Source organism: Carcharodon carcharias, chromosome 15 (genome assembly GCF_017639515.1).
Source record: "Carcharodon carcharias isolate sCarCar2 chromosome 15, sCarCar2.pri, whole genome shotgun sequence".
Taxonomy (NCBI): Eukaryota; Metazoa; Chordata; class Chondrichthyes; order Lamniformes; family Lamnidae; genus Carcharodon; species Carcharodon carcharias.
In genome coordinates this window covers 11850488-11873806 of record NC_054481.1, presented here as the reverse complement: position 1 = coordinate 11873806, position 23319 = coordinate 11850488, and the positions used below count along the sequence as shown (strand labels likewise).

Sequence of the window (23319 nt, the reverse complement as noted above, 5' to 3'; positions counted from 1 at the left end):
TCAGTGAAAGAATGCTCTGATTTTTTTTTGAGATGGCGTAGTAACTATTGCCATTGTCAATTCAGACCATGAACCATGTAGCACAAAATAAATTAATGGGAACTGTATGAATTTCTATGAGAGTACCTAATGTGGCGACAAAAAATGAGCCATTAATACAGTTGGTGAGAGAATGGGTGGTTTCGGAGTCTGGTTAAGACCAGGATTAATGTCTCTAATTTCGAAATCATAGTCCTGCAACATTTTTTAGGTTGGATAAGCAACATTGTATTTTAGATTTGATACATTAAACAATCAGGAAAAACTTCAGTTTCTAAATTTCTCAGCATTGATTTGTTACAGAATTAACTTGAGTCTTGATGCAAACCCACTTTGAAACAGTGGACCTGACTGCGTAACACTTAAATTTCTAAGCTCAGTCGTCTCCCTCATCTGTATTTATTTTGTGATCACGTTTTCTCCATTTTTCTGTCTCCAAATTAATAATTAATCTAAAATAAAAACGGAAAATGCTGGAAATACTCAGGTCTCTTTAGAGTTTTTATAATAATCTAATTATACTCCCTAATTGCAAATTATCATTTCCTCCTAGCTATCCGCAAGCTTAAGAATTAAGAAACAGAATTGAAAATTAGGAATTATAAATCTATTTGTTTAAAATCTTAAAATGTGCTAGGAATACTCTCGTGCCAGGAATATTCTTATTGCAGATGTGCCATGTAACAGACCCTGAACAGATTCAGTTTAATTGTGGATTTGTTTCTGTGACATTAGGTGAGGTTGTAGGTTTGTATTATTCTGCAGTGACCAAGAAAGGGTACTGTAAGAGTATTCTAGGAAGCCATGTAAAACATCTACATTGTGTATTAGTGATCACTGAGGTCTGATTTGCCAGCATGCTAAATTTACATTTTGCAGTGACATTTTAAATTAAGAAAGCTTGTTGCATTGTTAAGCCACCAATCATTTATTCTAAAAAGAAATCAGTTTTACTGTAAAGTTTGCAGCTTTGGATGAATTTATGAAATCAGCTGTAAAAAATGGTTCCATCAAAATGTTATTTCTGTTTGGCTTAAACATAAATTTATTCTGACAAAATAACTTGCCTATAATGGACATGTTACGCTGGAGATGTGAACTCGTTAGTTTGAACAAACCACTCAAACAGCACTGTGATACATCAGTTTATTTTAGTACAATCCTACTGGGAATGAAAAGAATACACTAATTAGAATTTCAGCAAAATAATTTAGCACAATTAAAACAAATATTCAGAAATAAATCCCATTACACCTGATACAGCTTGAGTATCAACATACTGTACACCTCCAGCCCAGCACTATTAAATTTTGAATCTTGGTTAACATACAACTAAGGTTGGGTAGCTGCTTCCCTTAAAAAGTACATCATTTTTCGGATCATCTTTCATTAGCCCGAGCTGGTTGTTAAGGTACTGGTGAAGATATAGGAACAGGTCACCTGCTTGATAGTGCATCAATTCTCAAATGCGTTATTCTCCATTAACTGCACCACAAACACGTGGCTCTTGTCAGAGTTTTTTCATGACTAGAATTGCCAGAGAAAGGGGAGATGCTGTAGCTCATAGCAACAAGTTTGTTAGTTTAGTACAGCTGTAACTTGTGTTAGTCAGTATCTCTGCTATAAAGCATGATCAAAAATCATACAATGCACTTTGAGAGTTAGTACTTGGCTAAATTGAAAGCAGCTAATTAGTTATAATCTTACACCTCAGTTAAGTTCATGCCTGCAAAATAGATGAAAGTTTCATTGGTATAACTGAACCGTGACATGAGATCAATGGATGATAGAGTGACGTTATTTGCACACACAATAAGCTGTTTAAAAGTTTTGAGTATCAATATTGGTGACCTACACCGTGATTCTGTTGTGATTTCTCTGCACCAGTGAATTGTATGCAAGCAGCACCTGACAGAATCTTGAAGCACCAACCTACCTTAAACTTATCTGCACTTTATGAACACAATACGCAAAGTTCAGTGCCACACGAGAGTTCCAAAGTTGCACATATGCTATAACTCTGTACCATATGGTCTTTTTCTAGACAATAAACTAGCAGTAAAGAATAGTAAATTAGTTTGACTGCTGTGGAACAAGTCAAAACACAGTACTGCTTCAAGTCACAATTGAAAAGCTCCATTGTACTCAAACTGATTTTTACTTTACAAAGCAGAATTCTTTAAAAAAAATACTATCAGCCATTTTTACTTTTAATGATTAAATATGCAATAAGTACAAACAGCAAATAAAAAGTTGTGTTAAGCCATTAATACCAAATTGATGGGAGGCTGGTAAAGATAATAGATTTCACATTTGGATATGATTCAGAAAAGGTGCCTGTCAAAATAACTGATGTGGAAAATTTGCACAGGACTCGATAAACGCATGTGCGCAGTGAAGAATATTGCTTATTGATCTGGCCCCTGGCTGGAAGTCCGATCCAGGTTCTAAGGTTCCAGTGCCAAGTTGTCAACTCCCACCTTGTGCTTTCCATGCTAGAAAAGAAAATAACTGAGCATCAGACTGATCACCTTGGACTATTTAAAATTATTTTATTCTTGTTTTGGTTATGCTACTTAAGATATTTAAATCTCTAGCTCTTTCAGTTAAATGATTCTCCTTGGAAGTTGCAATATTCTGTTATTTATTGCAATTTTTGTAGCCACGGAATAATGCTGGCACTAATATTTTCTTTTTGGCATGTGGGCATCGCTGGCAAGGCCAGCATCTGTTTCCCATCCCTAATCACTCTTGAATTGAACGGTTTGCCATGCCATTTCAGAGGGCAGTTAAGAGCCAACCACATTGCTGTGGGTCTGGACTCTCATGTAGGCCAGACCGGGTAAGGATGGCAGATTTGCTTCCCTGTAAGACATTAATGAACCAGGTGGGTTTTTTTTTTAAGGACAATCAATAGCGTTATGGTCTAGCTTTATATTGCAGATTTATTAACATAATTTAAATTCCACCAGCCACTGTGGTGGGATTTGAACCCATGCTCTGTGCAGTAGTCTGGGCCTCTATCCAGTAACATTACCACTCCACCCTACCCCATGTCATTATTAGCATCCACAACTGAAAACTACATAGCTTTGGCATGGTTTAATATGAGTGGGCAATTTTGCAGAAACTAATTATAGCGAGATCAGCTCCTGGCACACGTGAAAAAAACAAACAGAACAAGACATCTATACAAAAATCAAACTATTATGCATGTTTGTGGAACAAAAAAATACCATCGCTTGCTTTTGAGGTTGTAGTCTAATGGAATTTCAAATTATGAATAAAACCGAAGTTTGGCTTCAGCTTTGCTGATATGCTGAATGGCATTTACAACAAGCCATTGATAGAATGAACTGAGTGCTGGGGTAGGAAATAAAATCAGAAAGTGCTGGAAAAACTCAGCTGGTCTGGCAGCATCTGTGGAGAGAGAAACCGAGATGGGGGATCCATAATAAGGGATCGGTTCGCGACAAGCATTAATTTGAAATTGGTATTTTAGGTTGGGCAGTTGTCAATCAATGATTAAACGGTAATTCAGGTATTTGGGGTTGGAATTAATGGAGGAGACAATCATCAGAGGTGGAATTTTAGGGTCCTGCTCGATATTTCCAGAAAAGGAGGATGTAAAGTGGAATATTTCTGTTCAGAAGTCCCCTGCATCATAGACTACTTCTGAAGAAGTTGATAGGTTCCCCCCGATTTCTGGCAAAGTCACTTTAAATAATAGGGGCTGAAGATAACGGTTGAACTGGAGAAAACACAGCTTCAAATGGTGTCTCCTTGTCACTTGTCAATTCAACAACTTTAGATCTTGAACTCCCTCCACCATCCCCAGCCCCTTTCCGTTTCTTCCCCCTCCCTTTTGTTTTTTCCAATAATTTATATAGATTTTTCTTTTCCCACCTATTTCCATTATTTTTAAAATCTATACCTTTTATGCCCTGTTGGTCTTATTCCACCCCACCCCCACTAAAGCTGTACCTTGTGTGTCCTGCCATCCATTCTTAATTAGCACATTCGTTTAGATAATATCACCACCTTCAACACCTCTTTGTTCTTTTGTCTGTGACATCTTTTGATTATCTGCTCCTATCACTGCTTGCTTGTTCCTACAACCACCCCCCCATCCCCACCTTAACCAACTTCTTTTTCACCCCTCTCCTAATTTTACTCAGTTCTGTTGAAGGGTCATGAGGACTCGAAAGTCAACTTTTTTCTTCTCCACCGATGCTGCCAGACCTGCTGAGTTTTTCCAGGTAATTCTGTTCTCCTTGTCACTGCAGAGTTGACAGCAAATTATATGTTCCTGTGTCACTGTGAATGGGAGGTTGAAGATGTTTGCATTTTAATGATGATTTTATGTTACAATAACCATGACTGTGTGTCAGGAGTTCTGTTACTTCTTTAAAAAAAAAAATCACCTACCCACACTCAATGGAAATCTGCAAACTGACAAATTATTGTTAGGGAGCATTTCAAGAGGAAGTTGTTAACTGGTAGGTTAAAAATACACACACCTTCTTGCTTGGTGAGGAAGAAAAGCAACAGCCCCAACAGCAGCGAATTAGGACCAAGAGAGTCAGAGCCAACACGGCACCTATTAAGGAAAGCAAGTAGATTAAGGCAAATTCATGACAGTGCAAATTGCATATGGTCCTAGGAAGAGCGGACATGGTAGGTTGATGGCACTCCCTCGTTTTATACTGCCTCAAATTGTTAAAAGGCTTGGGTCTAGATCTTCCAGTCAGTGGCTGAAGGATAAGTAGGCAGTGCAGTGTCTTCAGGGCAAGTCCAGTGAGCAGAAGAGAGTTGGGGGAAGGAGAGGTAGGAGTATGACAGTAGGTGCCACATTCACTTAAGTTTTTAAAGTTAGTCTTTTAATAATTGAATTTGGGATAGTGAATAGGTGAGTGAGCATGTGAATGGGGAGGGGATTCAGTGGGATCAAATCAAGGGGCTAGTCGGGTAATTGGGGATGTGATTGTGGTGGGGGGAGGGGTTGTGGGTGCAGTCAGTTGTGGAGTTACCCAGCTGTAAGACTAGGTTTTAATCTGTCTAATGGTTTTAGGATGGGTATCCAGGTAAGTCCCAAGTATCCAGCCCAAGTCTCCACCCTGAGCTCAGAACTGAAGATATTTGCAGACAGTCCTGTGCAGCAGGGAATCAGCCCATCAGAAATTTTAACTTCCTGGGCAGTTCCCACTTCCGCGGTGTCCTGACCCACATCTTCCATAATATGTCTTGTCTCCAATGACCTGAAGACAGGAAGACTTGGATCTTGGTAGCTGCAGCAGTTCTGTTACACACAGTCACAAAACTTCAAAAGGTTGTATCGGTACATTTGGGCTAACTGCAAATTAAAGAGGGAGTGTCATCATTAATACTGATTGGTTGATTAGTTGCCATAGTGAATGCACTAGGGAGCTGTTATTCCCCCATGCATTTGCTTATTCAAAAAAGGCCTAGACATGTTCCTTTTGCCTGCAGAGGACAGGTCCCTGCCCATGAATATATGTAGCTTCTAGCAAACATAAATGAGCCACATTACGATCCCAACTGATAATCTTAAATTAGTGTAATTCTCAGCACACTCAGGATTGTTCAGAATGTGCTGTCCGATTGCAAAATCACATCTATTGCTAGACATTATATTTTGAGTTTTACAAGTGGAGTTAGTTGAGTATGGTCAATACTCTGCTTATTGTGAACAACTGAAGGGAGGTGCTGTTTGATACAATCTGCCAGCTGTCGGGACTTATGGCCGACTTACCTGACATCACACCGGCACTGAAATTCATATACCACATTACTCATTTGTGTGGTAGGCAGAGTGTCGTTCTGGCTTGACAGCAGCATCCCGTTAGTGTGCCACCATATAACATTTTGCAGGAGTGCTCCTCAATGCCCCAGAAGGAAAGTTTAGGCATCCACTACCTTGGGTTGACTAACCCATTGCCTTACCAGAGGGCCAGGGACTCTTCCTTCATTCTGACCTTCCCTTCCTATCTGCTAACCAGTTGTCAGTTTCAGACAGGAAACTGACCTGGGCTGGGGGAGGGGGGGTGTGTGGGGGGTGTGTGGGGGGTGGGGGGGGCGGTGGAGAGAAAGTAGATGCGACCCCGGGCTTCACACTGCTGATTAATTATACCTGTTGAAATTTCATTAGCTTCCGGCCACAATGTATTTTCCAACGCAGGTGGTGATGCAGTGGGGACAGGTCAGTGGGTAGATCGCATTTTAGGCACTGTGTTCAGACCTACCCTTACTGACACAGAACCTCTTACTTTTTCTTGTCTGAAGGAGGGTGGCTTGTGCCAACTGGGATTCCCCAAAGGACGTCAGTAATAAACTCTACGTATTTCAGCAGCCAGACCTGGCACCAGCCTCAGCACAGGGACCTGCTTAGGCACCGGCTGCCAAGGTTATAGCTGCATTGAACTTTTATCCAGCAGGCTTCATTGAGGCAATGCCAGGCGCTTAACGTGCTGCTTGCTATGTCCGCCCTGTTTCCTGTGGATAGCAAATCAGCGGCAAGAGCGGGCACCATGAGGCAGGACGCCCAAGAGCGCGGGGCATCTTTGACTGCACCGAAATGGGCATACGCACCCTTAGCCTGAACATAGCCCCATTCGAAAAGATAACCATCCCTGCAATAAGTGACACATTTCTCTGGCATCTCCCTTTATCTACTCACTCAGCCAGGCCCGACAGCGCCTGTTTTAGTTGAATGGCCAGGGTGAGTCTAGGATTGGCAGTTGGGTGAAAATGAGGGATATGCCCTCATTATACCATCATTACAAGAGGTCAGGAGAAGTACAATGAGGGGGGCCAGACAATCAACAATGGACACATCTTTCGTATCGTCAAACAGCGATTTCACCTCTTGGATCCACCAGGGTGAGAACAGCAGTAAAGTCTCTCTCCACTAAGTGGATAATGGTCAAAAAGTACAAATATCAGCACCATGTGCAAGGGTGAGTATTAGAAGAGCAATGACTGTAGTTCCTCAATGCATTGATAATACACAGGAAGTGCAGTATTTAAACCTTCCAGAGATCCAGCACTTCAATTTAGTTCAAAAACAGAATCACCTGGAAAAACTCAGCAGGTCCGGCAGCATCGGCGGAGAAGAAAAGAGTTGACGTTTCGAGTCCTCATGACCCTTCAACAGAACTTCAATTTAGTTCTAAGTTAATAGGCAGTTCTTAAAAGAGTGCCATCGTTGTCCACAGTATAAGCCAATAGCCAAAAAAAAAAGTATCTTAAAGGAGTTAATATACAGGTCAACCATGATCTAATTGAATGATAGAATAGGCTTGAGGGGCTGAATGGCCTCCTGTACCCGTGAGTACTTTATCAATCACAACCTATTCTTTTAATCGAGTGACATAACGTGTTTGAAGTGAAGAAGCTTTGTTACCCTTTGGTGTCTTACCAATGAAAATAAAGAAAATGGCAAAAGTGGCGATGTCCCAGTTAGACTGAAATAGATGCTTGCTCTGTAATCTCCTCACAACATCATTAAATTGTGCTTCAATCTGACTCCCCAACTCCTGGTCGGCCATCCTTCAACACCGGCTTTATTGAAACCACTCAAAACGGACAGGCCTGTTCTCCACGTCAGTCAACAAATAACACAAACTGCAAAACACGGAACCAAATTCATCATTTCCAAATGTGTCACGTGCCAGGCAAAAAGAACCTGTAAAGGATATAATTACATATAATGTCACTTTGCTTCCTCAATGAAATGACCTTCCTGGAATGCTTCAGTGTCATTAAAATGCATACAGTGCAGGAAAAATCCGCAGCAAAGTTTTACTGAGAAAGATTCAGTGAATTTACTAAAATATCCTTTTTAAACAACTGAAAGTTAAGGTAAGTACAAGATATGCAGATATAACGGCAGGAAGTGAATATCAATGGCATTCAATATTCTCTCACACGTGTAATATACATATTTACTTGGCACATTTACTTAACTGCAGTCGAATCATTAAATCTGTCAGGTAGTCCCATATAGAATCGCTCAGCTCGTTTCCATGTAGTAACTGTAGTATAAGGGTCTGGCACATATGAAGTTAATGTGGGACTGAGTACAGCACTGTCCACACAGTGATGTAAGAAAGCACATGGGTGTCAGTCTAGTGTTGGACAGAGCCGAGTGTACCAGCAAGCATGGAGCCAACTCCTAGCCTGGACCTTTTACTGTATATTTGTAAATAGCTCTAAGAGTCAATAAAGATTTACAGTTAATCTACTTATGACTACGAAGACTCCTTCAGATTTACCAAACTGCAACCAACACCCCACAACAGTGAAAAAATTGATTGGTCACTTTCTCAACCAATCCCTGTACTTTATAAATAGAAACATGGGATACAAAAGCAAACAAGTTTTGATGAACCTTTACAAAGCACTGGTTGACCTCAACTGGAGTATTGCATCTAATTCTGGACACCGTACTATAGGAAGGATATGAAGATGAGGGTGCAGGAAAGATTTACAAGAATGGTTCCAGGGATGGGGGACTTCAAATAGGTAAACAGGTTGGAGAAGCTGGGTGTGGTAATTATGCTTTTATCTAATGTGTAGTGTACCTTTAAGGATGGTATAAGCGAAGATCACATGACCTTGCGTAATCACTAGAGGAGCAGCATGGGCTACCTCTGTGGTCAGTGGTCTGTAGTTACTGGTCAGTAGTATGGAGATAGAGTTTGAGTTGAAAGCACACAAGCGTAGCTGCTGAATACCTTTGTAAATAAACAGAACGTGTTCCACCTAAGAAGTGTCTGCTGATCAGCTCTATCTATAGAACCAACTCAGCCACCACTTACAACAAGCGTGCAACTGGGACTCACAAGTCCCAACACTGGGGTTGTTTTCTTTAGAGGATAGAAGCCGAGAGGAGATTTTCTAAAAGGTGTTCAAAATCATGAGGGATCTGGACAGAATAGGTAGGAACAAACTTTCCATTGGAGGAAGGGTCGAGAATTTTTCACTCGTTTTGATGGATTGAACAGTGTCAGATTCAACTCCCACCCCCGATTCAGGCTGTCTTTATACTATACCTGCAGTATCAAAATTGGGTGTATCCACTGCAAATGCTCAATTGGGAAAGGCCAGAGTGTATCGAGGGTACTGGGATCTATGTTTAAAACAAACCTATGGGGTGAATGTATAAGGAATATCTTGAATGTATTGTAATATGAATGTAATCTGCACTGTAAGTGGAATAAGGTTCACGAGTACCATATACTGTATCTGAATGATCTGTATTGTACTATTTGAATTACGCCATTACATATTTTATGAATCAAGTACATTTTTGAAATAAAAAAGTGAAAATTGTCATACGGCTGTAGTGTGAATATCTCCTATAAGCTCCCTTCCAGATTTTCTAGTTTAATTTTGCTGATACTCCAGTGGCGATATCTGATTCTACCTACATAAATGAAAAAAAAAAATTGCCTCTGGCAAATATGGAATTACCAACTCTGGCTTGGCACATTTCTGGAGGTCTGATCATGTGTGACAGCTGATATATCTATCTGCCCACACTTTGCCATGTTTTTACACCATAAGTTTTTTTTCTAATGAAACTTACCCAAGTAAATGATGCCCACATTTTGTGTAACTTGTAGAGTAACTCTTTGCTAACGACTTCATAACTCACCGGATTACACAACAGAGCAAATGTCGGGTCCAGCACTTGAGACAATGAAACTGTCTTTCCAAATCGGAGGAACAGCATTGTCAGTTAGTCAGTCTGTTAATCAGCAATTTCAACACTTTGGTTCATTTATTTCCCACAGGTCGAAGAGGTAACATTCTTGGCCATGTCTTTAACAGTTATCCTAGAATGGTAAGGGCACAGAAGTCCATTCGGCCCCTCGTCTCCATGTCAGCTTTCTACAAGACCAGCTCAACTAGTCCCTCTCCCCCCTGCCCTTTCCCAGTAGTCCTGCAATTCCCTCTCTTCAGGCACTTATCCAATTCTCTTCCAAAAACCATGTTTGAATCTGCTTCTGCTACCCTCTCCATCCAGATCCTAATCAAAGACTATGTAAAAAAAAAGTTTTCCCTCATGTCACTGTTGGTTCTTTTGCAACCGCCTTAAATGAGTGTTCTCCGGTTCTTGATCCTTCTTTCCAGAAGAAAACTGAGCGATGACCTGGTGGAAGGTTTTAATGTTAGGAAAGGGTTTAAAAGGATAGATCTAGAAAAGATATTTTCACCTCTGGCGAAGCCCAAAACCGGTCACAAATACAAGATGGTGACCAATAAATCCAGTCAGGAATTCAGGAGAAACGTCTCTGCCCAGAGAATTTTGAACTTACTTCCACAAGTAGCTGAGGAGAAAGATGCATTTAAGGGGAAGCTAGATGCATGGGGTCGGGGGTGGGGGTGGGGGGGGGGCGGGGGTGGAGAGGAATAAAAGGTTATTCCGATGGGATTAGATGAATTATGGTGGGAAGAAGCTTGTGTGGAGCATAAACACCAGCATAGACCAATTGGGCTGAATGGTCTGATTCTGTGCTGTAAATGTCTTGGTAACCAGAGAGGGTCAACACCTCTTTGACATCTTTTGGCAATCTCCACCAATCACTGGCCCTCTATCCAGCTCTACCTGTCCCACCCCCCCCTTAAACCAGCTTATATTTCACCTCTTTTCTATTTTTCCTTAGCCCTGTTGAAGAGTCATACGGACTCGAAACGTTAACAGTGTTCCTCTCCGCAGATGCTGTCAGACCTGCTGAGTTTTTCCAGGTATTTTTGTTTTGGCTATGTTAAGGCCTGCACCTTACTCGGTGTCCTGGGGCTTTATCTTGCACTAGCGTCCCAGTGCTACTAGTGTTCTCCCAAGCATTGCACCCAACACAGGTCCAGCCTATGATAATTAGTAAGTCTGAAGTAAAAACATAAAGCTCTGGAAAATCTCAGACAGCCTGGCAGCGTGTGAGAGAGAGAGAGAGAGAGAGAGAAAAGCAGGGTTAACGCTGAGCCCAATATCACCCTTCTTCAGCACCTGCAGTATTTTGCTTTTATAATTAGGAGGCTGTTGGTTTTGTGTCGGAAATCAGAACGTTACTTCTGGCAAAACCCCTGTGCTGTTTACACTTGTTGAGGGAAGGTAAGAAATTGCCACATGCTTAAAGGAATCAATCAGGCTTTGTAACAGGAGGAAACAGTCTTCAAATCTTTCCAGTTATTCAAAAAGACCTGCGTGGACATTTAACACAGCTTTTTTATTTTGGTCAGTTCCGTTAAATACCAAGTCCACAAACATGTTCTATGCTTCTAGCACTCCCACACTGCAAAGTGATACCTTCCTTGTTCTCTCCTATGCTGAGTGACATGAGGTAGATGAACTAACACACATTTATTTCCATGGCTAGTTTTTCCTGGGACAGGTCACTAGAGGCTATAGCTTGAGGGGTACGACTCTGTAACAAACAACACTGACCCAGAGGCTCTCACCATTGGCATATGTTGGGGGGTGGTGGTTGGGGGTTGCGGGGGCGGGGGGGTGCTTTACAAGTCATTAATTAACCTGTTTGGTTACATTATAAACACACCTTCCTCAGCCATTGTGGGACTTGAACCCAGACCTTCTGTCTCAGGGACACGACCCACTGCACCACAAGACCTCCACAAGGTGAAACCTACTTAGTACTAAAGTCAATCAGGACTTACAGGAATTAGATAAAGAAGAAATATAGGGAGAGAGGACTAAACCGGATAATTCTGGTGAGGGAGCTGGCACCGGTACAAAAAAAAACACGAGGAGCGCACAGCAGGTCAGTCAGCGTCTGGAGAGGGATAGGTCAATAATTCAGTTAATACTCCCAGCTTACATCTGAAATGTTAACCTGCCCTTTACAGATGCTGACTGACTTGCTATGCTTCAGATTTCCAGCACTTGTAGTTTTAGAGGTAGCTGGACTGACTGGCCTCCTCTGGTGTCTGAGTTTAACTACTGTGGTAGCACTAAAAACTTCCAAGGCTGGACTTTGAGTTCCCACCATGGCTGGGAACAGGGATAGGGATAGGTAAGTATAGCACCACAGGCGAGCGTGCCAGTTCGCTGGTTTCATCTCACCCATAGGCCATTTTCCTGGAGGCAGGATGGGAGGGGGAAGTGGTGGAGATGGGGAGAGATGCACAGGGCTACTTGCCTGCACACAGAAGGTGGCCAATTAGTCTCGTTAAAAGCCACTCGAGGCCAATTGTAGGAGGTCGATTGGGATTTTCCAGTTAGCCCCCTGCTTTCCACAGGCCACAAACTCAGTTAGTTGCCTGTTGGTCTCCCAGCAGCAATCTGAGGGCCAGCACTCCAGGCAGGTCTGGAGCCCCTCCCTGTCTGCCTGGGTACAACAGCAGCCACAGGCTGTCCTGTAGATCGAGGGCTTCCCCTACCCCTGCAGTGGTAATTTAAGATTGAAAGCCATTGGAGAGAGGGTGCCTCCATTTATAACCACCCGTCCCTCACCTACTCGCCCCTCCATTTATAACCACCCGTCCCTCACCTACTCGCCCCTCCATTTATAACCACCCGTCCCTCACCTACCTACCCCTCCATTTATAACCACCCGTCCCTTACTTACTCGCCCCTCCATTTATAACCACCCATCCCTCACCTACTCGCCATGGAATCCTGCTGCTTTCGAGCTGGAAGGTCTCTGATTGGCCCTACAGCTTTGTGAACCTGCCCTCTGTCTGTAATTGGACAGCATGCTGACCCATTAGTCTTGGGGAAAATGACATTGAGTGACACTTCCCCACACAGTGTGATATCTCACCCACGTTTCAACCCGACAGTGGGGTTCAGAGGCCCACAGGGAACATCCAGCCTGCAAGTGTTTGATAGCTTTCTCCAGCCAAGCCCACAGCTACCCTCAAAAAATTCCTACAGCACCGATAGGTCAGTCCAACAATCTCAGGTGGATTTCCATCAGTCCACCCCACTCCTCAGTTTAAAGGCACTGTCTCCATTCTTGAAGCGTTTATTAGTAATAACCCACGGGATGGGGCTTGATATGAAAAGCTGGGGAAAAATGCCCATGGTATGTGGCAAAGTTCCAACTAAAAAGAGTTCCATCAAAATGTACTCAATTAACAGCCTGGTCAAGATTCACTCTTATAAATGCAGATCAGGTGAAGCCAAGTGTTCCCATATACAGCCACACAAATTCCTCTGACTGTTGTTACAGAAGGCGGTGCTGAACTCTGTCCAATCACCACCTTGAACAAAACTACTTGCAAGATCTGTCTAGGGGAATTTTCAAACAAAAAGTAGCTTGGATCAGATTATTGTCACAGTTGCGATTTGTCAAAACATTAAATCTATTAATGCACAAGATTTGATATACTCCCAAAAGGAGTAACAGCATCTGTCAACTGCGGTGTCATAGCTGCTGACTTGTGTGAAACGTTGGGGGGGGAGTATTGAGTTGGAGACTGATTCAGTGACCCCAGGATTCTAACACACTTTCAATGGCATTAGACACTTTACCTCTCACTGCATCCCTGTTGGCTAATTGAGTTGCAATTGGCTGAAATTCAATGTTCTCAGGCTGGCAGAGGACCTGTTCAAAACCTCAAGTTTCTTTTGCTTCTTGGCTCTTTACACCAAGTAAATCATGCCTGGCCTTATTGGAGCATTCACTACTTGCTGTTGTCTTGGGGTAGGAGAATGGATGAAGACAACGGCAGCACTGGCAGGGTGGGGGAAATCAGGACACAGCAGCAAGTTATCCCACATACCCCATCCTCTTAACCTCACTGCAGGTCAGGTCAGAGGTGAGAATCACATGGCTTCTTTCTCTACCCAGGTACAAGGCCCAAGCATTTAACGTTGCCATGGAGATGGGCTTCGAGAGGGGAAATCTTTCTAAGATATCCCTGAAAAACTCTCAGACAAGGTTAGTCTGCCGGATCTGGGAGGGGGAGAGCAGCTATAGGCAGCCAGATGTTGTGGTTCCCCACTCAGGGATGCGGGTGGGAGCATGTGCTCGGATTGGGAAGGCCAAATTCACGGGGAGCCTCCTCTTGCACCAAATCAGTTCAGCCTGGAAACATCATAATTTGAAGTGGGCCCTCAGCTTGACTCAGGTCTCAAAGCCCTGGGGAAGATTGCTGCAGCCATAGAGGATATCAGCACCAGGGCGGTGCGATGTTGGCCACTGTATTCAGGGTCCAACTGCCACGTTTTGGCAGGAGGGCTGAAAATTCAGACCATTCTTTCTCTTGGTTTAGACCAGTGTGGACTCAGATGTACTTGTCCAGTTGATGAAATAAAAGGCCTTCGTGCAAAAGCTTCAGTGTTTGGCATGCCAGCGATTCAACCTACAATACCAATAATCAGTCAGCTGGAGTTTGGCAGAACCAACCAGCTCGATGAATTTATTTTAATGGAAGTGTTAACTCATTTAAAATATTGGAAAGAATGGCATGCACTTATTATTAGAGTTTTACTGCACAGAAACAGACCATTCAAGTCCAAATAGTTTGCGTCAGAGTTTAACCTCTGCACAAACATTCTCACACCCTATCAGCATAGCTTTCTGTTCCTTTCTACCTCGGGTTCCCAACTGGTTGCCTCTTAAATGCATCAATACCATTCACCTAAACTACTCCATGTAGTAGCAAATTCCACTTTCTAACCACTTTCTGGGAAGGAAAGGTTAGATTTATTAGTGACTATCTTTGATTAATGGCCCCTAGTTTTTTGGTTCAAGTAGAAACATCTTCTGTACATCTAGCCTATCAAACCCCTCCATTATTTTAAAGACCTCTATCAGGTCATCCCTCAGCTTGTTCAGTTTTTCTTGATTGTTATAACCTGATGGATTGATTGTTCTCTATTATCATTATCAGTAATTTCTAGCTTCTTGCTTCACAGTTATAGAAACTGTTACGATCCCCGTAGAGATTAGTAACTTAACAAAGAAATCTGTACTTCTAGCTAATAGCTGAATGGATGACATGATGAGATTTCACATTTTAAGATGTTTACTGTAACAAAGTGACTAAAAGCACTATTGACAAAACATTATTTTTGTAGGCAATTTATACTTTAAACTAAAGAACAGAACGTTTAACACAACCAAAAACCCCACTATCAGGTGTACGTTATACTGTCCTTTAAGTAGACATTCAATTCTCCCAGAATCAGTCCAAAATGATTCGTAGCTCCTCAAGATTTGCTTCCAATCTTTTCTTTTCCCAGCCTGGAAATGTTTAGCTCCAGAACTGTGTTTTATGGTGTGATTTTTCCTGGAGACTTATCCCTCTAGCTAAAGCTAGGCAAATCTTCCAGTCTTGTTTTAGCTCCTCACGAATTTGGTGTTTCCAATCTGAGCTCATGATCCCACTCACACAGCATCTTGCTGCCAATAGCTGCTCTCCCTCTCCCTAATCCGGCAGACTAACCTTATCTGGGATACCTTAGAAACACTTCGTCTCTCGAAGCCCATCTCCATGGCAATTTGAATCACATGGGCCTTGTATCCAGGTAGAAATGCTAATTAGCTACCCTTTGAGACTCCAACTCTCTTTTATCTTGGAAGTAAATGGATAGTTTAAAGCACAACCTTTTACAACCCAAAATTCTCAACTCTTTTCTGGGACTTTGGAGATTTAACTTAACCACTGTTGGAGACAATGGCAGCAACTTGTGTGCTAAGAGTAAATACCTTGCACCTTCTTCCCAGCAAAACAATCTGGGCCCCTTTTGCATTCTAACAATCAAACCTTTGCTGAAAAGGCAGACTTCAGGACAGGTCATGTGACGCCCCCCCCCCCCCCCTTCATTTTAACATAAATTTAAGACCCAAAACATAACATGCAATAAAACAGATAATGTTTGAAATGCACAGTGACTAATGATCAACATCTGACAAGAAAAGGAAAAGGCAGGTTCATATATTTGTGAAACCATTTGTTAGGTCACACTTCTGAAGTTTTGTTTGGATGATATTAAATCCCCTTTAACCCCCTTAAATAAAAAAAATGTTTGAAGTCATTAAATCTGCACATGTCAATTTAAGTAACCTCCCATCTTGCTCTGGGTTTCTATGGGGGAACCAGAGTAGGTACAGGTGCACCAGTGAGCCTCTTTGTTAGCATATATTGCAGTGCCAGTTAGGATTATCGTAGACCTGCATTGTAAATTTTTTTCAGCCCAAAGTTGAGGGGTTTCTGCTTCTGTGCTTGTAAAGTGGCCCATTAAAAGTCAAAGGTAAAACGTTCGTGGGTTGGATCTGCAGAATCTGAGAACATCTAGCTAGAACGTCAGTTACTTCTTCTGGTGGCAGTGGAGATGGTGGAAAGAAAACCCAATGCTCGCCTAGGAAATAAATCTTACACCTTCAACATCCCCATCCACCTCATTTCTAAATCTACCACTGCCTAAAGCTGCTCTTAGGTTTTCTTCAATGTAGGAAAAATAATCGAAACCTGCAACTCAAGCTAATGCTGGAAAAAAAAGAGACATGCTATCAAAACTTTTCGTCTTGACTCATCAGGAGAGCTCGCAAGAAATTACCAACAGTAATGGAAGAACAACAATTTATACTGCGTGACAAAGGCATGCTGATAGCTTATAAAAAACAATCTTGATGAGTGCAAGATGAAAAGCTTTGATAGCATGTCTCTTTTTCCAGCAATATTCAAGTTCTTTACTACCAAATGGGTACTTAAATTATGTCAAATCCATGTCCCACTGCTTTTTCAATATAACTCCTTATCTTCATATGTCGTAATATTTATATTCAGGACTGTTTATGGTCTTTGCTTGGGGCATTGCCAGCTCTTTTGAACAGCAGTGCCTCAGTTAACAGCACAATTGCCTTGGAGTCACAAGGTTCTAGGTTCAAGTCCCACCCCAGGGTTTGAGCACAAAAATCAAGGCTGGTATTCCACTGTAGTACTGAGGGGGTGGGGTGGGGGGTGCTGCACAGTTGGAGGTGCTGTGTTTTAGATGAGGCGTTAAACTAAGGCCTAGGGCCAGGGAGAGAAATCATCGGCCCTAGTGCTTCTCCTATTTCAAGACTCCTTATCCTCCACCCACCAACACCCGCCCCCCCCTCATCCTTCAGGTGCCCAGAATTGGGAACCATAGTCACAATGAGGTTTACTTGTTTTAGATAGATTTAGCAAAACATTTTGACTTTTGCACTCTCTTCCTTTATTGATAAAGCCCAGAGAAAGCTCAGGTTTCAGTATGAGACACGTTACAACACAGCTTTGTCAGACAATTAGACACAACTTGGTCATTCATGTTATGCAACTAGCTCCACTTCTTTGAACCTGGCCCAATGCAACATCCAGACAGCAACCTCCAAAAGACTTGAATCTCACAAGCACCGCAAACAACAATCCCATGTACAAATAAGAATATCTTGAACTAACAGTGACATATTCTACTGGCGCATGACTCCTGGTTTCACTTGCAAGTTTAAAAATGGCAAAACCTTCCAGTAACTCAGCACCAACAAGTTTACCTGCAGTGATGTGCTTTTTCTATCCACATGAGTGGGCTTTGTCAACAAGAAAATTACACTTTATATTGAGTGATAAATATTTTCTCATTTTAAACTGGAACTAACCTCACTGCCAAACACCCAGCATGGAGCATATCATAGGAGAACAAAGCATGGCAGATGCTGGAAATGTGAAATATAAACAGAAAATGCTGGAAATATTCAGCAGGCCAGGCAGCTTCTGTGGAGAGAGGAACAGAGTCAACGCTTCAGGTCCACGATCTGCACTTGTTCTGACGAAGCGTGATTAGCCTCTGTTTCTCTCTGCACAGATGCTGCCAGATGTGCTGAGCATTCCCAGCATTTCCCGCTTCTATAGGAGCAGAAATAACCCCTTTCTCCAGCCCCCACCCCCCCCCGCCCCAACAAGCAATCCGACTTCCTGTCACTCCCCTTCAGCAAGAAACCCAGCAGCAGCTGCCTGAGATTTGGTTTGGCACAACATTAGACACGGATTTAGAAAAAAAGAGTTAGAGTATGAAGAAACCTTGCTGGGAAAAAATTGTTAAAAATGAGTCATGAATGAAAACGACCATTAAAAACATAAAAAAGCAGCAGAGCTAACTCAAAATCTTTTTTTTTGTCCTTTTTGCTTAAGAAGCGGAGCTAGAGGAGAGAGACTAGACCCCAAGTCCTGGTCACCAGGGAAGGGGGAGGGGAACAGGGCAGAGCTAAGCAGTTGGGTTTATACCTAGCACCAACCATGCATTAGCCTCTGAGCTGGCCTTGGTGGAATTTATACGAAAGTTGGGGTCGGGAGCGGGTTGCCTTTCAGCCTGGCTTTTCCTCCTCTCCCGACCTGGTGCATGGATGCTTTTCTGGGAAGGGAGGAGGAGCAGAGGAGGAAAGAGAGTGTGTGCATATGCGGCTAGTTCACTCCCAGTCTCAGAGCTCTCACTTTCACTCACTCACTCTCACACCACACCATCGAGCAGCAGGGGATCAGGTCAGGAAGGGCTCGGCCCAGGGCCATGCACCACATCGAGAGGCAATTTATTTTTGATAAAAACAAAAAACTGCGGATGCTGGAAATCCAAAACAAAAACAGAATTACCTGGAAAAACTCAGCAGGTCCGGCAGCATCGGCGGAGAAGAAAAGAGTTGACGTTTCGAGTCCTCGTGACTCTTCAGCAGAACTGAATTTATTTTTGATTTTGGTTTTATTGTTTTGAAGTAGTGTGCAGCCAGTTCAAATGAAAAATGTCATTCAGAAAGGAATTAGAGAATTGAACTGGAAATATAGTTGCTAAGAGCATTAGATGTATATCACAGTGGTATTTAACTTTAGCAGTGAAACAGAGAAAGTGAGTTGATAAATTATACAGAAAGCTGGTACTTAAGAAATATAAGGATCTGATGAAGGTCTTTTAAGGTGTACAAGACTAAACTATTGTAATAACTCAGAGCAAAGTGCTGAGGAGGAAAATAAAAGACTTCAAAACTCACGAGACTTTACCCATCGCTTCACTCCGCCAAGCTCAGGTGTTTCAGTTGCCCATTTGGTGGGGTGGGAGCACGTGCTCTTAAAATAGCTCATGGAGTCCATTAGGCGGCTGGCCCCAGTGGGAGAGGGAGAGAGAGCGGCCAAGGGTGGAGTCTGACTACATCACCCAGAATGCACCCCGGCTGTCAAAACACTTGGCCGCACTGACTTGGGCTCTGGCTCCAGGACAAGTGCATCTCAAGCACTGGAACTTTGTCCCGGAGAAAAGTGCCCACCCCGCACTTGTTCATGAGCATTGAGGTGACCACTTGAGATGGGGTTGGGGGGGGTGCGGTGCTGCCAGACCCTGGGCCTCCTGAAGGCACCGCGTGCACCCCCTCTCCTAGAAATACCCCCCCACTTCAAAGGCATAGGCCCCAGTGATTAGCATCATGTACCCCCCCACCCACCCCCCCCCACCTCGCCCTTACCAGACCCCCTGAAGGCACGGGCCTGGTGATTAGCACCGTGTGCACCCCCCCCCCCCCTCTTCTTGGCCTTGCCGAGGCCCCTCAGCCTGTTTGGGTGGAAGTAAAGATCCCACGGCACTATTTTGTACAAGAGCTGGGGCGTTATCCCCAGTGTCCTGGCCAATATTTATCCCTCAATCAACATCTTTAAAAAAAAAAAAATGATCTGGTCATCAACGCATTGCTGCTTGTGGGATCTTGCTGTGTTTGCTACATTACAACATTGGCCACGCTTCAAAAAGTACTTCAAACAGCTGTAAAACTCTTTGAGACATCTGCTGTTGTGAACAGAGCTAAATAAATGCAAGTCTTTCTTTACTTTAAACTAGTTTTCTAGCTTGGTATGAAAAGGGAGACAGACAGTGGAAAACTTTCCCAGCGTGCGCATCACTCTACGTGATATTCAGCTCGAGATTGTTGTGTGTGTGTGTGTGTGTGTGTGTGTGTGAAGGCTGACACCGGCAGCTGCGAGCGAGTGAACCCTTCAGTGCAGCTGTTTTCCTGTTTACACTGGTTCAGCAGGCAACGTATTCATTGCTCTCGAAACATCTGCGGTTGTGAAAAGAGCCAAACAGATGCAAGCCTTTCTTTTCTTTAAACTAGTTTTCTAGCTCAGTGTGGAAAGAGACAAGGACAGTGCAAAACAATCACCTGACCCCCTTCCTGTGATGGGCATGTATTCAGTGCCATGGTTGAGTTACTGCTGGAAACGTGCTAGTTTCCCAATTCCTAAGAGTGGGATGATGGACCGCAGAGTTACATTCAAGCAAAACCTCGCATCGGAAATAAATTTAGCAAATTTAAAAGCCAACAAAGTGATAGCGTTTTTCTACAGAGACAGTTTAATAAGGTTCTTTTATATCGAGTTAAATGCCACATACTCGTGCTGTCAACCTCCAATGTCTTTTTTAGACAGCCTGCTTCTAGAGATCACCACCCAGGAGGAAAAAAAGTCAAACTGAGCAAAAAAAAAGAATACTGGTCTGAACTGGTCTCGTATACCTTAAAATGGAACACCAGTAAAAAAAAACTGGGAAATAAGAGTGCTGGTCCGAACGGCTTTTTCCTTCTGGGTAGCCAGACAAAATGCATGCTTACATCTGCTTTCCACAGCTTGTTGTTTCCTAGAGCAGTCACTAGCCTGAAGCTAGAGACTGCAACTTGAAGGGCATCACTCCACATCAAGTATGGCTGACCCGAATCTCTCCCACTCTTATCGCCTACCATAGGATTTTCAGGTTGATAATCAACCCGTTTGGCTGTGTTATGGATGCACCATCTGTGGCCATCAAGCCTCGGAGTGGGACTCGAACCCAAAGCTTCTGGTTCTGAGGTTGGGGTGTGAACCATTCTGCTACAAGACCTTCCTCCCCAACACCTGACAATCCTGAAGATAAATTTCTCCCTTTCCCCAGTTCCCCTCTTCGTGTCCATGTAGACCTCTCCTATATTCAACCTGGGCTCAGTGCAATATAATTACTCTGGCCCCCTTAACACAATCCACCGCCCCCGCCCCGAGACCAGGTCATTTTGCATTGTTTCCCTGTGAATGTTTACTGGAACTTTGAAACTAGTGTGAATCATGCAGCTAAGTAGAGACTATTTACTGGAAATTTATCAGCAATGAAAGGAATTCACAGCACTGGACTTCACTGCTTATATTTCAACCAGTAATTGTAACAAAGTGGCCTTATCATAACTGTTTATATATTCAAGAGTTTAGTCAAAATGGTTTCCAAACCGAAGTTAGCAGCCCTTGTCTTACTGTCTCCGAGAATAAGCTGTTTTGTCAAAGCAAGTGTTAATTAAGGGATATGATTCAACCAACCCAAGTGATAATTCAGTTGTGTACCTCATATTAATACCATCACCAAGACCACCTATTTCCACCTCGATAAACACCTCTCGATTCCGTCCCTGTCTCAGCTCATCTGTTGCTGCTGAAACCCTCGTTCATGCCTTGTTACATCTGGGCTCGACTATGCCAATGCACTTCTGGCTGGTCTCCCCCAATTCTACCCTCCGTAAACTTGAGGTAATCAAAACTCGGTTGCTGTGGTTTAACTCCCACCAAGTCCCTGCTCCCTATCATCACTGTGCTGTCTGACCTACACTGGCAACATTTTGATTTTAAAATTCTCATCCTTTTTTTTCAAATCCCTCCGTCATCCTGCCTTTCCCCAGCTCTGTAACCTCCTCCAGCACCACAACCCTCCAGGATATCTAATGCTTCTCTATTTCTGGCCTCTTGAGCATTCCCAATTTTAATCGCTCTGCCATTGGTGGCTGTGTCTTCGGTTTCCCAGACTCCAAGGTCTGGAATACTCTCCTTACACCTCTCTACCTCACTTTCTTCCCTTAAGACCATCTCAAAACCCATCTCTTTGACCATCTCTGACCCCATATCTCCTGGTGTGGCTCAATGTTACATTTTGTTTTATAATGCTCCCCTGAACCACTTTAGGATATTTCATTTTGTTAAAGGTGCTATATACATCAGACATTGTTGTTGCGGATTCTTGAGAGCTAGAATTAGAGCAAACGTTGGAGATACTTTAGTTGTCGACTTTCCCCTTTAGACCCCTATGAGGAGAGATTGGGCCGATTAGGCCGGTATTCACTGGAGTTTAGAAGAACGAGAGGGGATCTCATTGAACTGTATAAAATTCTGACAGGACTGGACGGACTGGATGCAGGGATAATCTTTCCTCTGGCTGGGGGGAGGTGGTCTTACAGCAGTTTCCAGGAGACTAATCTTTAGTTTGTGGAGGCCAGCCGCTCTGTTGGGGTTGATTTTCCGACTTACCCGCTCTGAGTAGCCTGTCCGCTGTGTTATTTAATCACCAGCATTGCCTTTAATAAAAATATCATTGTGATGTCGGAGTAGATACTAAACCTGAGATTAGGAAATTCATGATGGACCAGGAAGTAGTTTACCAAAAAATATAGGCCTCACATGCAAAACAAAGCCTGAGGTAATTTGAGCATCTACGTTTCAACAGGTATATTACAACTATGTTACCCACACCCACAAAAAGAAAGGTTTTAAAGATGATATTGAATTTATTCCTGCAGCATTATTGGGACCAGTTCATTTCCTCTTTCAGAATTTTTCAGCTTGGCAACATAAATGCAATGAAGTGAAAGTCTGAAATGAGTCTGCACCGGATCGCGTTAAGAAAATAACTTCTGATTCTTAATTTCAGCAGAGATTTTCACTTGTTTACACCTGTTGAAAACCAAACTGAAGCCTAAGCCAAAGGTCTAAAACTGCACTGAGCATGACTTAGAAAAATCCTACACAGTATCTCACCTTGTTCATTCCTTACTGACCTTTAGTTAAAATCATCCACCTTCTCCCTCTGTTCCCCTTCAGTCTTTCTCTTGCTTGGCCTGTGAGAGTCCCTGTGGCACCTTGCAGTTCTGCCTTGCCCCACCCACTCTGGGAAGTGCACCTTGATCAAGTCACATATCCTGGTCCTTGTTGTTGGGTTGGATAACTCACTGCATTAATTACAGCTGCAGAATAGGAGGGGCCTCAGTGCTTCCAAAGGCCACACACTAACTCCTGCAATAACATACCTCTGTGACTGGCCTCCAATCCAAACCTTAATGCTTCTGATTAATATAAAGAAGCCACTGTGACAAAGTTGTTTTGTGACCCATATTTGTGCTTTTACGTTATACTTTCTTTCATGACTTTGTTCTTTCAATTACTCCTTTTACCATCTTTTGCTCAGCACCTGTAAACTGTTGGCAGTTCAGAATTAAAAAAAAA

At 42.9% G+C, this 23319-nt stretch overlaps 1 protein-coding gene across 3 annotated transcripts; it reads right to left on the bottom strand.

Annotated features, from left to right (window-relative positions):
- Positions 1-1171: 1171 nt before the first annotated feature.
- Positions 1172-23028, bottom strand: smim22 (small integral membrane protein 22). Of its 3 annotated transcripts, none has more exons than XM_041205881.1 (4): positions 22875-23028; positions 7478-7683; positions 4560-4639; positions 1172-2534 (listed from the first exon to the last, which is right to left on the bottom strand). In XM_041205881.1, the coding sequence occupies exons 2-4, from the start codon at positions 7605-7607 to the stop codon at positions 2487-2489; spliced, it is 258 nt and encodes an 85-aa protein (XP_041061815.1). In that variant the 5' UTR covers positions 7608-7683; positions 22875-23028; the 3' UTR covers positions 1172-2486. The 3 variants fall into 3 exon arrangements, with proteins under 3 accessions (XP_041061815.1, XP_041061817.1, XP_041061816.1); XM_041205883.1 differs by having other exon boundaries at positions 7478-7744; positions 22875-23017; XM_041205882.1 differs by having other exon boundaries at positions 22855-22997.
- Positions 23029-23319: the final 291 nt, after the last annotated feature.

Bases quoted from the DNA above. Each gene is read 5' to 3' on its own strand.
- smim22 (XM_041205881.1), bottom strand. From the start codon at position 7,607: ATGGCCGACCAGGAGTTGGGGAGTCAGATTGAAGCACAATTTAATGAT. The intron at 4,640-7,477 runs GTAAGACACCAA...TTTCCTTAATAG, and splicing joins CATTTTCTTTATTTTCATTG to GTGCCGTGTTGGCTCTGACT. The intron at 2,535-4,559 runs GTGTGTGTATTT...TTTCTTTTCTAG, and splicing joins CTTCCTCACCAAGCAAGAAG to CATGGAAAGCACAAGGTGGG.